Genomic DNA, 19971 nt, shown 5'->3' on the forward strand with positions numbered 1-19971 from the left:
GAAGACAGTCTAATGAGCAGATTTCTTTTGTATAAATCATTTAACCTTGCGTAACTATTTTGCATGTTCGTGTTTAAATTACCCAAGCCTGTTATGAAGTCACTATGCTGCATTTTAAAAATTTCTTTTAATGTTTTGTTAAGGGATCAAAGACTAAAGGAAAATGACCACATACTGGCCATTAATTGCACCCCATTGGATCAGAACATTTCCCATCAGCACGCTATTGCACTCCTCCAGCAAGCCACAGGATCTTTACATCTGGTTGTTGCTAGGGAGCCAGTTCAAGGAAACAGCAGAACTTCGTCTGTCTTATTAAGTGATATAAATCCACCTGAGACCGTGAGTGTTGTAATGCTGTCAAAATCTGATTTTGAACTATGCTGGATACTTTTTTGTACTTGTAAGTGTTTGTATTAGCTAGCTTTATGTATAGGGATTTTTTTTAATCAGGTTTTATCTGCAGTGACATTTGATTTAGACTGATCATGCAGTAAGTATAATGCTTCCATTGCAAAGCTGCATGAAGTTGTTATAAAATAGATCCTGGGTTTTTATGGGCTAGCAGAAGCTTTAGTAAATCAACATATTCCTAGCAGCAGGGTCTGTTCAGGGTAGGCTGGGTAAAGTGTTTTACGAGTATACCCAGCTGAAAACTACTTGTGCTCAGCAATTAAAGATGCTCTGATTACATCTTAAATGACTGTAAACATAACCTATCAGGAGCACTGTTTGAAATATCCCAAGCAATTTAAACTTAAGCTACTCAAAACAAAAAGTCTTGCTTTCAAAAGCAAGTTTTCAAAAAATAAGTAAAAAAAAATCTGTTAACCCCTCACTCCATGTTTATCAGTTGTTGTTTTTTAAACTGCAGGTTTCATTCATTGTGAACCCTTTTGTTTTCTTTAACAAGGAGAGATTGTCACTCAGATGTAATAAGCTAGGGCTGAACTCGCATCTGTGTTCAAACCATGTGGTCCAGGTGGCTTTGCTGAATTTGGTTGAACTGCACACCTAAATTCAGGGTTTGCAATATTGGAATCTTAATTTATTATGCGAGTAGGTTTTGATGAAAATCTGGTTAAGAGCAGTGCTTTTCTTTATACTCAGTAATTATTTCCCTTATGATTATTACAGAGCTAGTGAAATCTGAAGGTTTTAGTGGATAATCAATATTGTTTATTGCTCTGAAAATTTTAAAGAATTAAACTTTAACTGCTTTTTCATTGAAAGATCTGCACTGAACAGACTAACAAAATAAAATACAAATATATATCTCTACAGGGGGTCTTTAAACTTCTTTTATGATATTTAACTGGCTTTGGCAAAGACTTTCAGTATGCTAATAAATCCTTTATTCACAGAAGACTTAAATCTGCCTACTTTGCTCCATTTTGGTTTCTATGAGATATTAATCTGACAGAAACATTGGCTGGGTTTGGGTTACTTAACAGCTTTGTTATTTTCAGATTGTCTTGTAGAACATAAGGTCATAGTACAGTGTAGCTTAGAAACATGCTTCCAATTCAGTATGGCAAAATTTTATACTGCGCTATTAATTCAGCATGTACTGGTGGTGTTTAGAGTGTGTAAGTGACATAACAGATAGAAGAATTTGGGCAATGCTAAGTGAAAACTAGGCCAGTGCAAGCTTCCTGGCTGTTTTTCTCTGTTGTTTGCCTTAGTCTTGATTTCTGAAAAACTAGAAGGATAGTTTTCATTTTGGCAAGAAAATCTTAAAATCTCTTTTTGTTAGTCAAGCTTTTCCTAGTATCCTGTTATGAAAGTAAAAGACAAAATGTATGTTTGAAAACAGATGAGAAATCCCACTGAGTATTTATAAGGAAATGAAGTTGATGGAACAAAATCCACCAGATCTCTAATATGTGGCAGAGAGAGAGAAAAACTTGCGCTGATTAATTCTTGTCATTCCTGGTACAGGTGAAAGTGAGAAACATTAAAGATGGACTGAAATTAAAACCTCCTGTTTTTATTAATTGCAGATTCACTGGGGCCATGTTGAAGACGTTGAGCTGATTAACGATGGCTCGGGATTAGGCTTTGGAATTGTAGGAGGAAAGACGAGTGGTGTAGTTGTAAGAACGATTGTTCCTGGGGGATTAGCAGATCGGGTAATTTGTTATATTATGTCACTTCTTGTTTGATTGTAAAGTATAATTAACTGCTTTTGACAGTCTTAAAATAAACTAATATACTTAAACAAAAGGAAGCCGATAGCATCAAAGTCTGAATGCCAATGTGTACTTTATAAATAAATATGTTGAAGGTATGATTGAGGAAAAAGTCAGCACCTGATACGAATTAAGTTGTTTCTCAGACACTTTGGCTTTTAGAACATTGTTGAACATGCAGAAATTTTGAAGAGTTGTGGAACTTAATATTCAGCCCTTCTGATACTTTCAGCAAGACTTTTTGAAGTTTCTGATATCCTTTAAAGTTGTGCATGTTCTGTTTGCAACTTGCCTGCTGCTCTTTAAAGAATCATCACTACGTTTCATTGCTGCTACGTTTCAGGAGCAGAGCACACGCAATTGCATGCAGGGTTTGGATTTTTAATGTGAATTTGGTCGTAACAAGTTACTGCATCTGAGGTCTGGAACCCATGCAGACAAGATCCAGTAACATACAAAAGAGACAGGCTAAGGTACTTCCTCTAGTGAAGGATGGAAACAAGAACTGGAGATTCAGAGAGCTTTAATGGAAAATGTTGGCTCTTGCTTGACTGCCCCCCTCTGAACCTGTCATGTGTAAATGAGTATTTTTTAATTATTGTGTAACACCTGTTTTGCTGTAAGGAATAAAGTGTCTTGGCTACAAATGAAGCATATAAGTTAAGAACTCACCACATCATTCTTAGCTGAATGAGACATCATTAAGAACATGTGAAATAATGAGGGCATATATATGTTAAAATGGATGAATTTGTAAATGAGTTTGAGTCAGTCCTGGGAATAATTCCACTGTGATTGCTGTATAAATCAGTGCACCTAAGGTGGTAGGACTGTGCTGATCAATACCAGCTGAAGATTTGGTCCTATGAATGCTAGCTTATATTAGAAATGGTGATGTAGACCATGAATTATAATTATCAGGTTAAAAATGGTTTGTGTGTGTGGAGTCTTGTTACCTTCAGTGGAGTTTCTCGGAGTTGGAGCTAGGCATATAAGAAAGCAATTGCCAGGTTAATATAGAAGTATTCCGGGAAACTAAGTAGTCCTAAATCAAAGTGCTGTGATTTTTATTCTAATCCCTGTTCTATGTGGATTATTCTGTGAAAATTCAGTACATAACAGCCCACGAGATTCTAAAATGATGTCCTTTATTTTCTACTGAATGAGAAAAGTAACCAGTTTCTTAGGAACAGTGCTTTTCCGCCTGTGTATCTTAGTTTTGGAAAGGCTGATTTATCACTGTTTACTACTGTGGAAAGAACAGTGTTTAATTATGTGAACACTTATTTACTATGTTGTGGTAGTGGTCAATTTTACAGTATCCTCCTGCATTGGCTGTCAGGAAAATACCAGCCATTTTCAGTTTTGTAATGGAAAAGATTTTATTTACAGCCTGGAAAATTTTTTTTTTACAATGTTATTTGTGTTTCAAGGATGGGAGGCTCCGAACGGGAGATCACATCTTACAGATTGGAGGGACCAACGTGCAGGGAATGACCAGCGAACAAGTTGCACAAGTGCTGAGAAACTGTGGGAATTCTGTTAGGATGATAGTTGCAAGAGACCCCAAGTGTGAAATTATGGACAGTCCGCCAGCTCCCGTGAGCTGGCCCGTTAGTACGTTACCTCCCTTTCAGAATGGAAACGTAAGTATCTGATGTTTACTTATGGCAATTTTAAGTATGTTTGTGGCTTGTGATTAGAAGGGAGGAGAAAAGAGCAAGCTTGGCACTTCCAGGTGTGAAGACACTCGTGCTTCTCCTCTTTTGAGTTCCCAGATATCATATGTGTGTATTTAAGTGATCATTATTTTAGGCCTGCTTTCTCTAATTTTCCCCTTTTTCTTATATGTTGTTAATACCTATAATCTTGGGATCAGAATGACCAGCTTTATGGAATTTATTTCAAAGTGGCTGATTTAATTACAAAGACCATGACCATTATCGATAAATGGCACTTCTAGTTCTCCTTCTTAGCTCGTTACATTTTTGCTAATCAATCATTTGTAAGTGGATTTAAAACCTGAATATGAATTTCCCTAATCTGAAATCCAGAGTGCCATGGCCAAACCAGAATTATTCAGCACTATCATCTTTTTATGAAACATAAGTGTAATGTTTTCATAGTCTACACTACTGTCTGTGATAGGAAATATATCTAAAAATTTTGAAACTTGTTTTAGCAAATCTTAACATGGTCATATCAAAGTCTCTTGTTTTTGAAGTCATTCTTTTCAGTTTTGAGTAATTAAAATCAACAAATGCTACACTAAGTGTACAGTAGGTCTTGAAACATAAACAAAGCTGTGCTTGTGCGCCATCTGCTACTACTGTGCTGCTTAGATTTAGGTGTAGAATCTGAGTAGCCTTTTCTCTCCTATCTAGTCTCTTGAATATGAGTGAAGAGAGCTGCTTTTTTTTTTTTTTTTAAACACCATCTTTAAATGTCAGACTAGCAGTCATTGTTACAAATTCACCTTCTTGCTTACTGGGCAGTCACTGCAAAGGCAGCCATCAGCTTTGGGAAGAGCACGTCTTGCATCTCTGATACACTGTTGTGGCTGAAGCTGTCGTGAAAGTATTTGGGTCCTTCTCAAACTTATCAGAAGTGTAGTAGGAAACTTGAGTGGCAGAGAAATGAAAGAGAGGTAATCTACATAATTTAAGGTCAGAGTCTTAGAAGTGGGCTTGTTTAATAATCTGAACGTATTTATTAATTTACTGATGATTTTCATGGTCTACCTTTCAGTTTCTGTTAATTCACAATAGAACTTTCTCCTATAATCTAATTTCTCTCTTGTTTCTGAGTACTTTCACTAGCCTTGAGCTTTGAAATAGAAAAGATTTTCCATTTCTGTTTTACAAACCAGAAGAAAGGCTTTTTTTAATACATGATATGTTGTGCTTTTTTTTCCCTAGTTCTATATTAAAATTTGATTTCCTTTAAGTCTCCTGCAGGAGAGAGTAACTGAAACTACTAATGTCTGTGCATGGGTAGGAGAAAACTGTTATTATCTATATTCTCAAAGATACTGAAGGCAATATTAGCAGCCTACCGGAGCTGATTGTATTTACCACTCTGCACTTTGATTTTCCAGATTACACTTCGATGTTTTGTGTTCTGCCAGTAACGTGAGTTAGGGAAAATTTCTGTAGCACCAGAGCAATGACCATGAAGGACTTCTGATTGCCAAAACAGCAGGACTCTCAAGACTCTAGTTCCATTTCAGATGTTGCTGTAGGCTCATTTGCTGATTTGATTCCCTCTCCTAAAGATAAGGGACAGAGCACCAAAACTTATCTTCATCCCCATCAGTGTCTTATGGAGCAAGAGAGTTGGAAAGCAGTTAATAAGTTGGCTAGTGAAGGTGTGTGTGATAAGAAAGGAGATAGCAGTTTATTAACTTCAGTGAAAGGTGAAATACGTGCAACTGTAACTTTGGCCTACTTTTAACATAGGTCCTTCCAGAGCTGACATTTGGCAAGTATTTGATTAAGTTTATTTTGTTCGTTCTCTTAAGAAATGGTTTCTGATTTCCAGGTCCATTTTTTGTTGTTAGCAATGGTACTGTCCCTATTGACTTCATCACTTTAACAGACCTCACTATGATCATCTCCTTATTTTTGGTCCCATTGCACTGTAACTAGTACTTGAAAACAAACAGTTTTATGTATTTTAATTTGTCACGTGCAATCCCAGATCTATGCGCTTGATTATTTTTCTCTTTGGTATCACCAGTGTCTTTGGTGTGGCTTCTTCCTGTTTGAATGCTGTCCTGCAGTTTTGATTTTCACTTGTCAGTGAAGAGTAGGACTTAAGCCAGCTCTGGAGGGGGCTTTCTCCATACCCTTCTCTACTGTAAGACCAAATCACATTCTAATCGTAGGTAGTGCCTCTTAGGGTTTTTTTGGTAACTGCAGTAAGCAGAGTGTTCAGAGAACAGATCATGTTATGTGCTTCTCTTTTTATGAGAAGTCTTCTCATCAGTTCAACAACAAAGCAGTTACAAATTAATATTCTCTTCAGTTAGGTCTTTAAAATAATTTTCAGTGAATGCAAATGAATATTTTGCTTCTCATTTCCTTTAGGTAGTTGGAGGCTTCTAGTGCTCTTTGCAGTTTGGTGGTGTTCAAATTGGAGTAAGATCAAATCAAACTTGTTAAACTGATGTGTGCAAGATTGACTTCTGGTATGGTTTTGTGGTTTAGGAAGTAGCATAAAAACCATGAATAAGCTCAGGCACCTACGTGGTCTCACATATTTGCACTTAAGTAGGCGGCGGCTGCTGCTGCTGCGGTAGAAATGTGACTGCTGCGTATACACGTGAGTTCGTTCCTTCGTGTCAGGACATCAAACCTGTCTGCTTTGAGATCCCTTTCCTGCTGCCCCTCGCTTCCTTAGTAGGCAACGACAAGGAGAGACGAGCATCACTTTTTCTGACAGGAATGTGCGATGTGATAAGCCTGTGTATTTATACCCGTTTTCTGGCTTCTTAACTGTCCAGCAGGAGCAGCGTGGGCAAGTGGATTCATGATGCTGTTTATCTGGACTAAAACATGAAAGGGAGAGGTGAAATTCGGAGGGCACTCAGGATCTGTTGTCTTTTGGGATTGGCTGGGAAGTATGTTGTTACCAAATGGCAGTGGAATCCAAGGGGAAATTGCCCCTGAGCAGCCTAATAAAAACTTTTGTTTTCCATGAAATATGAGTATGATACCTCTGACAGTTATGTGGAGAAAATAGTAGCCAAGAATTTTGAAAGCAATTGATGACTTTGGATGACACCATATTTTCAGAAAATCTCAGATGCATCTCCTTCGCAAATTTGATGCCTTCTGAAATAGGAAAATTGAAACCGCTGCTTACTTACAAAGATCTTAACCTGCAATATTGTAGTGGTACCAAGAAATGATGAGAGATATATATATTTTAATTGTCTTGTGTTTTATTTATAGGATAATGCCAACCTTTTTGAGACCTATGATGTTGAACTTATAAAAAAGAATGGGCAAAGCCTGGGGATAACAATTGTTGGATATGCTGGCACATGTGATGTAGGTGAGTTCTGTGGGATTTAGTCAAGCCCAGGACAGAGGCTTTTCAAATACTCTTTTTTCGCTACAGAGAAAACAGAGAGCACAGTATAACCTACAAACTCAGAAGATTTTTGAAGAACTTGCTTCAAAATGAAATTGATCCTCAAAACGTTTTTAAAGAGTTGTAATTACGTTATAAAATGATTCTCACATGTAAAATGTGAATTTTACGTACTTGTGCTGTGGTTGTGCAAGACATTAAACTGTACCAGGTAGTTCTTGCACGTACAGACACTAACGTAGTCAGGTTCCTGCCTACACCGTTCCTTATTTTGCCCTGTGGTACATAACATAATTCAGATGGAACATTTTAAGAAGAATATCAAAACCAGTGTATCATGTCCCCAGTTTGCATCCAGTTTCAAATGGCTTCGTTACAAAATAGCTCAATATGCACTTTCATTTATTTAATGAATTGTAGGTGCTAGGATGGAAATGATCAATCAGATTAAATAGTCCATCCCTCTGCCAGGCAGATGCAGAGAATCTCAGATGTGTGTGATGTGTATGCCGCCTTCACAAGGTGATTTACCTCTCTTTGGTGGATGACTGCTCCAGTCTCTAAACTCAGGGAACAGATGAAAATACCTGTGCTAGGATATTGGAACGTAGAATTATTATTTTTTTTTTTTGTAAATCCACTTTAAATTAGAGCTGTTCACTCATCTTTCCATTACTGGTTCCACAAATGATAGTATCTTCAGAATTGACTCACTAATGTCTGGTTTAACACGAAGGAGTGTTGCTTTTTCTTCCTTCCCCTTCCTCATGGGACTCAAGAAGGTATCCTGGGAATGCGACACAGCTGGGGTTGCGTTGCTGCCCTCTTAATTCCCAGGAGATCCTGTTGGCTTGCCACTCAGGAATCTTGGTGTGGTGAGAACTGGGAAGTAGGTCAGGGAGGTGCATGTGTGAGGCAAGGAGAAAAGGTGGCCTTGGAGCACCAGCAGAGGAGCTTCCTGAGCACGGACAAACCATGCTGGGCAGGTGTCTGAGTGTTCAGTGTTCCCAAAAGGATGGGTGAAGTGTCAAGATTCGCTAGGATTAAAGATCACTGTTATTTATTTGGGGATGGGGAGGGGAGTGGTGGTGCTGATGGTGGAAGGGAAGGGTTACTGTTTCAACTGATGATTGTTTTTACTGTTTTTTTTATTTCCTACTTAGAAGTTATAATTAATAATCAAACTTCAAACATGACAAAGGACAGCTTTCCTGATTGCCATGTTTCTCTTTTTTTTTTTTTAAATCCTTTTTCATTAAGATTTAAAGGACTAAATTCTTTAGCTAGAAGAGGATGATTGAAGTGTTGATCAAAGTACTTAAGCACGTACTTTACTTTTAGCTTAGGTAGTCCTGTTGAAGTCAAATGCAGCATGGAATTCAGGTGATAGTGGCTTAAAGCTTTGTAAGCACAAGGATGAATCCATGGAGGAGGTGGCCTTTTGTGAGCCCCTTTAAAGAAAAATTACTGAGGTCAATGTATTATTGGTGCTGGTACCGGTGCTGGTTTTTTTCCCATCAAAGATCCTCAGTTATTCTGTGTCAAGCTGTGTAAAGTAGTAACATGCAAATGTCAGTTGTTTGCAGGATCATAACTGTGGACAAAAGTGTGTGGAAAATGCTGAAAGTAAAAAAAAACTTAATTAGAAAAGGAACAGGTTAGCTTAGTGACTTGTTTCTCTTCTCCATTTCCACCCGCAACAGAACCTTCAGGGATTTTTGTGAAAAACATAATTCCTGGTAGTGCTGCTGACCACAACGGCCAAATTCACGTTCATGACAAAATTGTTGCGGTAAGTAATTGGTGCTGTAAACATTCTGCTTATGTATTGTGGAACTGATAGTTCATTACATGTCTCAGTATTAGAAGAACAACTTAGTCAAGACTTTCTAAAATTAATTAAACTTTCTCCGCTTTGCAGAGGACAGAATTTGGTCATTCATATTTGTTTAAGTAGAATAGATGAAAAATCTTGAAGAGTTCTATTTGAATTATTATAGAAATGAGTCACTTCTTTGGTTTTGGTTAAAATACTGTTTTTTCTGTTCAAAGAAGTATTAAACAGTAGTTAACTATGAAAGAGGCAAGCATTTGGATTAAAATGTTTGAGTGGAGAATCTTGGCTTTTGGCCTAAAGTAAAGAAGAGAAGCATTAGCTTCTATTGAATTCAGTGGGACTTGAGGGTGGTTAAGATTTTGCAAGATGTGGCAGGCTGTTTATGGTTCTTAATTAGAGCGTAGCATAGTGTGGATACAATCAAAATATTAATAGTCACAATTTAGGTTTCAAAACCCAAGCATTATATGTAGAAAAATTAAAAACCTTTGAATAGGAATGAATTGAATAACGGCCAATTTTGCATTCACAGTACAAACAGGAATGCACCGCACCATCTTGTTGTTTTAAGAAATAATACAGAGATAACATAAAAAGTAGTTTAAAATCATAGGCGCTGTGCTGGACCTTCCAAAGTCAGCTTCACCTTTATGAGAGCAAAATTTGATAAAACCTTCCGCTTTTATCTGCAGCTTTGCAGGAGAAACCCCTATTGATGTATGATCTAGCGGCATGGGTAAACAGATTATTTTGGGTGTAAATTAAAACATCCAAATTCATTTAAGAATTAGCCTATTCACTTTTTTACTTTTCTAATGGTGGCCCATGAACACAGAAGAAGTGACTGTTGTTTCCTTTTAAAATGCATTTTGAAAATTTTATCTGATTATTGAAATGTAACAGATTTTTGTAAGATTGTTTTGCAAATACTAACGTCTTGGGTGAATAGCCTTATAACTCCTGCACAAAATGTGGACATTGCTTATGGTGTATGGTACAGCATAGGAATGTAACACGATTACTGTTATATGATATGATTTAGGTTGATGGAGTTAATATACAGGATTATACCAACCAAGAAGTGGTGGAGGCATTGCGTAACACAGGACAGGTTGTACGCCTTACCTTGCTTAGAAGGAAACCTTCTTCTACCATTTCTTCAGAAAGATGCTCAGATAAAGGTAATTCTCATTTTTTAGCCACCCCTTCGGTTTTTCAGTAATAAATTTTATTTTATGCTCCATTTACAGTGACCTGATTTAATAATTAGGGCTAAATTTCACGTGATCGTAGATTTCATAAGGGCATGCTGTAGAAGATGACACTTCAGGAGGAATGAGAGAGAAATGAGGGCTGCTGGAAAACTGCGTGCCAAACTCTTGCGTAGCCAAAACAAGCAAACAAAAAAGCAGTTAGTGAGGTGGTGTTACTACTTCCTATATTTTGCAACATCTGTCTGATTTATTTTTTCCCATCTATTTTCACAGTGCAGCCAACTGTTCCAGCCTTAGTATGCCCTGGAGCTGTAGGGACTGAAACTAGTGTGGACAGTAAGAATGAGGAAATCCAAAAACAGAAGGATAATTTTCAGACTGAAAAGAAGCAGAGCCTACATAAATCAGGTGGATAGAATATCTTGCAGCATCTCTCCTGATTCTTTGGAATTGCCTTTAATCCAGTGTGTATTTATATACATATACATTTGCAAGATTCTATGCAGTGGTGTTGGAGCCCTTTCAGTACTCTGGAATGAATCTCATCAGCTCTGCAGAGCTGACTTCCTCCAGTTCACCAATTCTTTCTATTCCTCGTCCCTCTCTGCTGACGTGAGGTGTTCTGCCTGCAATTTTCTGTCATCCTCCTCTGTCGTCAGGCCCCTGAACCAAATTACAAGATGAACAGCATGGCAACGAAGCATTTCTCCTTCTGCCAGAAGTCAGAGTCAGCTTCTACCCTCTTGGGAATTCACATTTGCTTTGTGATTCAGTGTTGCCTCAGTCGTATCTTCCTTCTAGCCCTCGCAGGTCTTTGGCTTCCACCTCTGCAGAGTCTTTTCAAAATATTCTTTTGGTTTCCTGTATATCATCTCTGATGCCCACTTGGTCCCTGTTCTGGCACTGCAGCAACTTGATCAGAACCCACCTCCTGAGCTTCTTGACCTGGCCTCCTGCTGCCTGTGACCCGGGCTGCAGCAGCATCTCTCAGGAGATTTGACTGAGTAGGGCTTGCTGAAGGACTGCAGCAGCAGCGATGGGGAATCACATCTTGTGACATCTCCGTTCGTAAGTCATTTTCCATGAGGAGCATGAGTTTCAACCATGTACCAAGTGCCACGTAACTGCCTCGCTCCTTTTTGCTTACCCTGCTTGTAGTGCTGCTGGTCACTGATATTTCCTGGAGTGCTGGAGAAGCAGGAAGCCTAGCACAAGTTATGTCCACCTCCTGTGAGATTTCCCACTTGGCAGTGAGCCTCTCCTTTCTGTCTGCTCATTCTGAGACCCAACTGATTTACCTGGTAGTACCGATATTGTTGCGTACTGCCTCCTCCCATGCTACTGTTGGAAACTAGAGTTCAGTCTCTAGACATGCAATTTCTGGCTTGCTTGTCCCCACCTTTTTAGCTGAACTGGGAAGTTTTTGACTACCTACCTATGTAGGAGGATGAGAATCTCTGGTCTGGCAAAGGCATAATAAAACCTTATAGCTGGAATTGGAGGCCGGATAGGTGTTGAAATTAGGCATGCGTTTTTAGCAGTAAAAGGCAGTTGGGCGTAGCGACAGATCACAAAGGCATGGCTTGCTTTGGTTTTTAGCTGACTTGGGAATCAAGGCTGGAGGTCTTTCCAGAAGGCATACTTCAAATCCTCTACAGATTTCTGGCCTCATCTACAGGAACTTCTGGGTGAATTTCTACAGCTTGTGTTGAAGTCAGCATAAATTATCCTTATGCCTTGTTTCTTAGATATGTAGATGCAATAGAGGAGTCTAAATTATGGCTGTCAATGAATAACAATTTTGCTATGACTGTGGAAGATCTGTCAGTATTAAAGACAACCTGGAAATGAGAGAAATGTTAGCAGTTCCTATGCTCCATTCTGTTTTGCTTTTCTGTCCAAGCCTTATAACCAGACATCCTTTGTTGTGACTTCTGCGTGTTCCCAGAAATAGGAAGCCAAAACAGAGGTGACTGAGTAGCTAAGATTTAAGGTTATCAAAGCATTGTTTTAGCTGCATGAGTGGAAAAGCATATATTGATTTGTATTTATACTGGAGGAAAAACTTAAGGACTTAGAAGTAGGATGTATTTAGGGGCAAAAGAGCCAGGAGGACTTAGGCTCACTATGCCAGAGACTAGAAGAGGAATGCACTGTCCTGTGTCACTTACCCAGTCTTTTTCTTGCTTCAAATACAGGGGAACTTTCTGTGCATAAAGCCTTTTCTTTTTCTACTGGAGTGAGCGGTATCTCTGTAGTCAGTTCCTGATGACTTGTGGTTGGGTTATCTTGTGTCACAGGCGGCAGATGTCTGCCCTGATGCAAAGAGAACTTTCGGAGGAATTTGTTACCTAATACCTCGCGCTGTGCAAATACGGTCTATCAATGCCAGGATCAGTTTATGTGGGGAACTGAAATTGCTTTTACCTGGCTTAAAGCTAACAAACTCTTTTAGTCTCAAGGTATGTTATCTAGACATGCCTTAGTGATCTCTGTGCTCCTAATAGTCAGCTTGGATCTGACTGTAGTTTTGAGCCATTTCCATAGCAGCATACCCAGACTTTTTGGATCCGATACGGATCCATATCAAAATATCTGATACGGATATTTTTTTTTATATGGATCCGATACGGATCCATTGCCTCTCCATAAATACTCCAAAGCCCCTGATTTTTAAAGGTATTTGTAACCAAGTTATATGTATATGCATGGCGCCCCCTTATTTCTAACATTGTGCCAATCTCATAATCCCTTTTCTTGGAGCACTCTGGAGTATGGTGCAGATGCACCAGGGTCTGGCAAGGACTTCGCTGCCTGGAATTCATAGCTCCTGGCTGGGCCCTTGCTGATTGCTTGCAGAGGCAGCGTGGTGTATGTGCACTGCATCCCAGTGTGTCACGTAGCAAGGATACTACGGACTTTTCTATTCTCCTGTGTGCCCGAGCTCCCCTTACCCTGGGTAATACAGGTTAAGGTGTTCATATGCAGAATGTGTCTTGGGATACCAACACTTAAATGCTGCAGATACCGTTGGTTTGCAGTTGGATATTGCCCTTGATACAATCTGGTAGTGCTGGTCCTCCTTGGATCTACAGGAAATGAAATGGGCATGGTTTTTAAACCAAGTAAGGAATCAGTGGCCTTTAATGAAACAATAAAGCAAGTATCGTTGTTTGATTAAACTGATTTTTCATAGGGGAAAAAACCCTTAAAGTAACAAAGTACTGCAAAAGCTTTTTGCAGCTATAAAATAGGTGTGTGTATATCTTTGTTAAAAGGTTGAAATACTTAGTTGCAAATTTTATTCATACTGAAATACGATGTATAAGATTTCACCTCCGAGTAGAATATAGTGGCCAAGTTTAAATTCCAAAGATAGGTGCTTATTTTGGACATGGTGATGGACACTTCATTATAGTGGTGCTAAAGTAAATACTGCTAATTTAAGGCTCTGACTAAACTCTGGAAATGCTTTTAAAAGTTTAATGTAAAAGGTATGTTTTATAAAAATATGTATTACTTCCTTTTAAGCCCAGTTGTGTGAAATTCTTATTAAATTGTGTTTCCTGGAGAGGTATTAAATAGTAATTCTGGCCAGGCAAAACCATGATTAAACAGTGCTGTTACAAAGGCAACATGGTTTAGGATGCAGTGTGCATGAGGCCTGAAACTTTCTGCTAGCGGACTACAGGCAATTAACTTAACAGCTGCATCTGCAAGACTGCAGACTGGGCAGAACTGCTTCCCTTTGCCTTGCAGCAGTACTCAAAACCAGAAGATATGATGATGCTAGCCAAGAGCTTAAAGATGTCTGGAGAAAAACGTCCAACGGTAGGGAAGATAAAGGCGATGCATTAGTGAAGGGTGGTAGAGCACAGGACACACCCTTGTGAGTTCGTGAAATCTGGAAGAGATTGCGAGAAGAAAATATTCCAGTTTTGAAGATGCCAGGAATTTTGACCAGGAAAGATGATTTTTACAATACGCTTATGTTTTATTCTTGACACTATCTAACAAGAAGGGAAAAACTGTATGGAAGTGCAGGCAGAGGGACAGGACTGTAATTATGTTGAAAGTTGTTGCAAATGAAAGCTGTCTCTGGGAAGCATTTTAATTTTTGAAGCCTTATACATTCCAGAAGATGTACATATCTCAAGTCATGAGAAATCCAGCTGGATGAGGGACTAAAAAAGCAACTTGCTACTAACTGCCATGTGGAAAAAGCTGTTTGGAGGGAAAAAGGAGCATTTGAAGTGACTTGGGTGATACCATTGAAATTAAATATATCTAATCCAAGTTCCTTCATCCAACGTTACACAGTTCAGAGGAAGTTACAAGCAAAGGCTTCAGAGTGTGTTTGAAAGAAAGAAAAGGGGAAACTTCAGATGGGGACGTGCATCAACAGCTGCTCTGAACAACCCGTAGATTTTGGTATCGTGTTTAGGAAGTGACAGAGAAATCTGTATTCAGCCAATTGAACACAGCTTACAGTTGTTGAACTGAACTGTGAGCCTGACCCTAAGGTTCATTACTGCTGGTGAACCTGAAAATCCATATCTGACTACACAGGGGACTGCAGGTGCTTAGGTGCTGTGTGTCCATGTGATAGCTTTGTAAGAGCAAAAAAAGATTTGTCCCTATGTATTTTTGCAAATAGAAGGAGTAGAAAGATGTGCTGGTGCTCAGTCTTTGCTACAGTTGGGAAGTAAAGATAGTGATCAGCCTGTGCTTGGTAACAGCTCACAAAGATGACTTCCCTTTAGAAACTTCAATTAAATTCAAATGGAGGAAAAAGCCTCAAGTCACAGCCCAGAATTTCAGGACAACTCGTCATTTCCTTTTTAAAGAAGATAATTTATCTCAAAGAGAACTGTGGTTAGTATTTAAAAGCCCAAGGTTTTATTATTGGTGGGCTTTGGTTTTGGTGACAGCAAATAGTTATTTGAATTGCTGGAAATCTTGGATATCTGAATCTCCTTGAGCCTAATGTTTAAAGGTGCACTGGATATTTCCAAGAGAAATCTGACTTGTTAGGCTCTTTGCAAAGTAGTTTCTCAGCACAGATCAAACAGAATTTGCCTATCTGGCATGACAAAGTGATGGAAGAGATATAATTATGTTGTATAAGTTAACTTAAATCCTTATTTTTAATGAGTGGAAAACTTCAAAGTTATAAAATGATGTAATGAGGATTCTATTGCAAAGCTCACATGTTTTATCTTTGCAATCTATGAAGGTGTTGAAAGCAAAGGCAGTTAGGCATCCCGTTTGTCTTGGCTTTTCCTTGTGGGTAGGCTCTGAGCTTCTTGGTGTCTTCAGAATCCCCCCCGAGGTATTTTGCTTGCTAGTTTGTGTGCAAAATGTGAGGTGGTGATTTAAATCCGAAATTTCAGTGACACATCGGCAATACTGAGAGGTCTGTGCCTCGTCTAGACATCTGACAAACTATTACAGCCATTCGGGGGGAAAGAAAAAAAAAAACCAGTTTTCAGTAATTCAGACCCCAGTTGCTGCTGCTGTGGCTGCTAGCTGGAATTTGTTTTAAAGTTTGATTCTTACCAGTTAAACATTGCTTCAGCGTGGAACTTTATATGTGTGCTGAGCTTCTGGATGAGGTCAAATGCGGGGCAGCCAGTCATTTTCTGCTGTCTAGCTCTGTCAAATTGTCTTACATGAATGTAATACTGCCTTGGTTGCATAAGTAAGAAAGCTGAAAAGATATAAATGTCAAGATAGCCAAGTTCCCACGGAAGACTGGTTTAGAACTGGAGCTTATATTAAAGCTCATGTTACTTACTGGCCTAATTAAACTAGACATACCTGCCAAATGTATAAATAAAGTGTATGACTGCATTGTGCTTACGCAGCTCCTTGATACCAGCAGTATCTTGTCAGGTGTTTTACTTCTTAAGGGGCTTCGTTTTGGTGGGAGATAATGCTCCCTTGGGGTGGCAAGCAGTTCTGTAGCAACAAATTATGCAGTTGTGTGAAATTTATTTTGCAGCCTGAAAGAATGATTTATTTACAGTACTATATGGTACAGAACTCACATCTCATCAACGCAAGCATCACCTCTTCTGCCACTCAGTTGAATAAATCACACTTTAGCACTAGCTGACATTTTGCATTGTTTTCCTAAGAGCGTCATTTTTGATTTGCACTGATAGACTCAGCTTAATGCAATTTCCTTTTTGTGATTATTCCCTGTAATCTTTTATTTACACTGAATTTTTATTGAGGTATTTAGAAGCAAATGTACTTCTGAATGTAAAATGTGCTTGTAAATTTAATACTTGCTTTCATATTTAGGAAGAGTCCCATTTCCTCCAGCATATGAGCTGAAATCCAAGTGGGAAAACCTGCTGGGACCTGAATATGAAGTTATGGTATGTTATCTTTCAATGAACTACACTCATGTATGTGTTGCTTTTTTGTGTTTTTTCTTTTTTTTTTTTTTTAATTACACATCTGTGAGCTTATCATTACAGGCTGTTTATAGAACAGCTCAGTGTTTGGAACAGATCAGTAACATCAAATTTTGCTTCCATTAACATCAAGGCTGAAATACAGAAATTGTAAAATTAATATATTTTTAAAATCTGTTTATATGGATACTGTTGTTATATAGAAACTAGACAGAAACAGGGGTATAAAAAAATCAGCTGTCCTTTTAAATCTACATCACAGCAGCCACTTAAAAGATGTGTTCTTTTTGTGATTTCATTTATGATCTGTTTGTTTTATTGTGCACTGGGAAAAAAAAGGCTCAGAACAGAGCTCCCATGTTTCATGAAGAATCTTACGATTTTATTAGAAGAATGAAAGAATGATTTTCAAACATACTGGGAAAATAGGAAGTAATTCAAGGTAGTGTAACTTTATGGTGCCAATGCCTATTAGATATTTCTTCACCTCGTATTAAATGATTGCCAAGCAAAAGATTATTTTGATGAACTGTCATAAGGAGTTGACTGAAATTGTAATTCAGTACTGCTTTTCAGGGCTGCGTTAGTCAGGGAGTACAGATAGAAGTCTGCAGCCAATGCTCTTTCTGAAGCCTTAAGAAATTCTCACTGCCACCACCAACATGCCCTGTTTGCCTTTGCATGGCTTGTCCAGTTGATTTAGAGACACTTATTTTTACTACTTGGAGTAGCCATCATTCCAATTGCTCGCTGGAAGATTTAAAGGAGCTTTAAGAATTGTCTTGAGAAACTTGCTTCTCTTCTTTCCATTAGCACTCCTTTAAGATCTGAAGTTCGTATGAGATTATGTACATGATGTAATAAATCTGTTTGGCTGCCCACTTCAGTTGCTTGATATTCCCATCCTTGCATTTCAAGAGTCTGATATTTCTTCCCTTAGAGCTATCGTGCTTCCCACAGAGGACGCAAACCTGCTTAGTGTGTGAAACTGTCTGTTTCTAATTCTTCTTGAGCTGCCGCCAGTGAAATGGCAGGAGTGAGAATCATAGCATCGTTTCTGTTGGAAAAGACCCTGTAGCTCAAGTTCAGCTATCACCCGGACGCTGCCAAGTCTGCTGTGACACCGTGGCCCTGAGGAGCCACCTCCATGCCCCTCTTAAATCCCTCCAGGGTCCGTGTCTCTACCGCTTCCCCGGGCAACCTGTTCCAGCCCCTAACCACCCTGTCTGTGAAGAAACGCTTGCTAATATCCATTCTGGACCTCCCCTGGCAGGAGTTGAGGCCATTTAATGTTAATGGTTGTTAAAATGTTAATAGTTGGGCCTGTTAAATAATAGAAGGAAACTGTTATGGCAGCCTGGTTGGAAAGTCGGTTTTTGGTTCTTCCGGTTTTTGTTATATGAGCCTCCCTCTGGTCGTGCTTGGCTGTGTTCGTAACGGTGTTTAGCTCGAGTTCAGCCTGCTCAGCCCCTGTTCACACTGCTTCGCCCCTACACTCAGCTCCCTGAACCTCCCCTGAAGGTGACCGCAAGTTGGAGTCCTTCTCCCCAGTATTCCCCAGTTGTTTGACGAGAGGATTTAGTGTCACTCGCGGCCTCCGTGTTTCCGATCCTCTGTGGCACCAACTCAGGGAATGAAACTGAGATCCTGCTGAAATGGAAGGAGGCCCTAGGAGCCTGTGTGGGGATTTATGGCCGTGTGGTATTTGTTGCCAAGTACCTAACCGTGAAGAGTCAAGCTGAGGAGTTATCAGTCATAGATTCATTTAGTTACAACTGAACGGACACCAAATGGATTCTGTCTGTTGGGAAAAACACCCTAGGTACTGGAAAACAAGATGCTGGGAGCCTTGTTTAAAGCTAAGCTGAAAGAAAAAGCCAAGACTTAACATTGTTTTGTAGATACTTTGTTAAACTAGAAATTTCAACAGGAGCCTGAAGGAAAACAGTTACCTGATTTTTGCAAGGCTATATATGTTTCCAGTTCTAACAAGTGTAGCAATCCTCCCAGACATGCTCCATTTCAGTGTCCCAAGCTCCAACCTTGGGCCATGGATCACTATAGATTTCATCTTATTACAATTTAAATTTGAATAAATAACCTTCTAAGGTTACAGATAAATTCTGTGAAGGAAGAGCATTACAAGAAAATTGGTGGTAAATGTTATGGTTATTTTATTCAAATAAATAAACTAAAGATATACTGAAGGGATTTCTTGACCCTGTTCTAAATGATCCATTTTCCATTCAAATTTGGTAATTAAACTCATGTATTTCAAGCCATGTTAGAAACATGTTGCAAGAGATTGTGGTTTAGTCTAGATGTTAGATGGCTGTACTGTAGCCTGAAGTAATAACTTTAGCTATTATACTTTTAAAATTCTGATTGGCAAGTTGCTGTGGGTATTTGTGTCAAACATAATGGCATTTTGTGCTTATACAAGATTACTGGACTTGACTAAAATTGTCGTTCAGATTTCAAGAATAGGATAATGTTGGAGTCTGCTAATAGGGCGTAATCACAGCATTCCTAGATGTAAACTTTTGTGCATCTAAAAAACTTATCTGACACTTATTTAAAATTATTTTGCATCAATGTGACTGTTTAAATACAGCTCATTTTGCCTTTTTTTTTTTTTGGACCAGAATTGATAATTCTGGTAAAGTCTGTATTGTCCTGCCATTGAAAATTGTTATACTGTACAATTTTTAGGTTGTGAATGTGGATATGCCCATCACGGATGACTCAGAGCTCCAGAAGTACTCAAAGGTATGACTTGCGTGATTTCCTTCATGGGATACGTTGGCAGAGTAATTCCAGGAGGGCATGATTCAAAATTCCAGACTTGCGTATTTCAGAAATTTTGAGAGATTCCAGCTTTCTGTCTCTCTTGCTTTTCCAAAAGAGGCTGCCCATGTCCTGCTTATTTTCTGGACCGGTCCAATACTTTTTCATAGCATGGGCAAATGCACCTTAAAAAAAAAAAAAGAAAAGAAAAAATTAAGATGAAGCTTAAGGAAAGGCATAAAAGGGATGTATGCATGTAAGACTCAAATTGTCAGGCACTTAATTGTATTAAAATTCATTTATGGAATAATTGTTGAAAGTCACTACAAAATGGAGCAGAGATGGTAACTCTGCTTAACAATGTTGTGGTCCTGCAGAGGGATTTGCCGTAATGATCCTATCTTAGGGTAGGGCATCCT

The 19971-nt window shown here is 38.8% G+C and overlaps 1 protein-coding gene across 13 annotated transcripts in view; it reads left to right on the top strand.

The window, feature by feature from the left end:
* PATJ (PATJ crumbs cell polarity complex component) overlaps window positions 1-19971 on the top strand; it is a 150461-nt gene that overhangs the window by 13109 nt on the left and 117381 nt on the right. For 11 of the 13 annotated variants that reach the window (XM_083846090.1, XM_083846091.1, XM_083846089.1 and 8 more), the window contains 9 exons: window positions 144-342; window positions 2004-2132; window positions 3626-3838; window positions 7148-7250; window positions 8993-9081; window positions 10169-10307; window positions 10614-10748; window positions 16650-16726; window positions 19478-19534. In XM_083846090.1, the coding sequence (XP_083702216.1) occupies window positions 144-342; window positions 2004-2132; window positions 3626-3838; window positions 7148-7250; window positions 8993-9081; window positions 10169-10307; window positions 10614-10748; window positions 16650-16726; window positions 19478-19534 (1141 nt within the window). The remainder of the gene's footprint in view (window positions 1-143; window positions 343-2003; window positions 2133-3625; window positions 3839-7147; window positions 7251-8992; window positions 9082-10168; window positions 10308-10613; window positions 10749-16649; window positions 16727-19477; window positions 19535-19971) is intronic. The other 2 variants (XM_083846082.1, XM_083846083.1) reach the window with 1 other exon arrangement.

The sequence above is a fragment of the Anser anser genome (assembly GCF_964211835.1).
Source record: "Anser anser genome assembly, chromosome: 8".
Lineage (NCBI taxonomy): Eukaryota > Metazoa > Chordata > Aves > Anseriformes > Anatidae > Anser > Anser anser.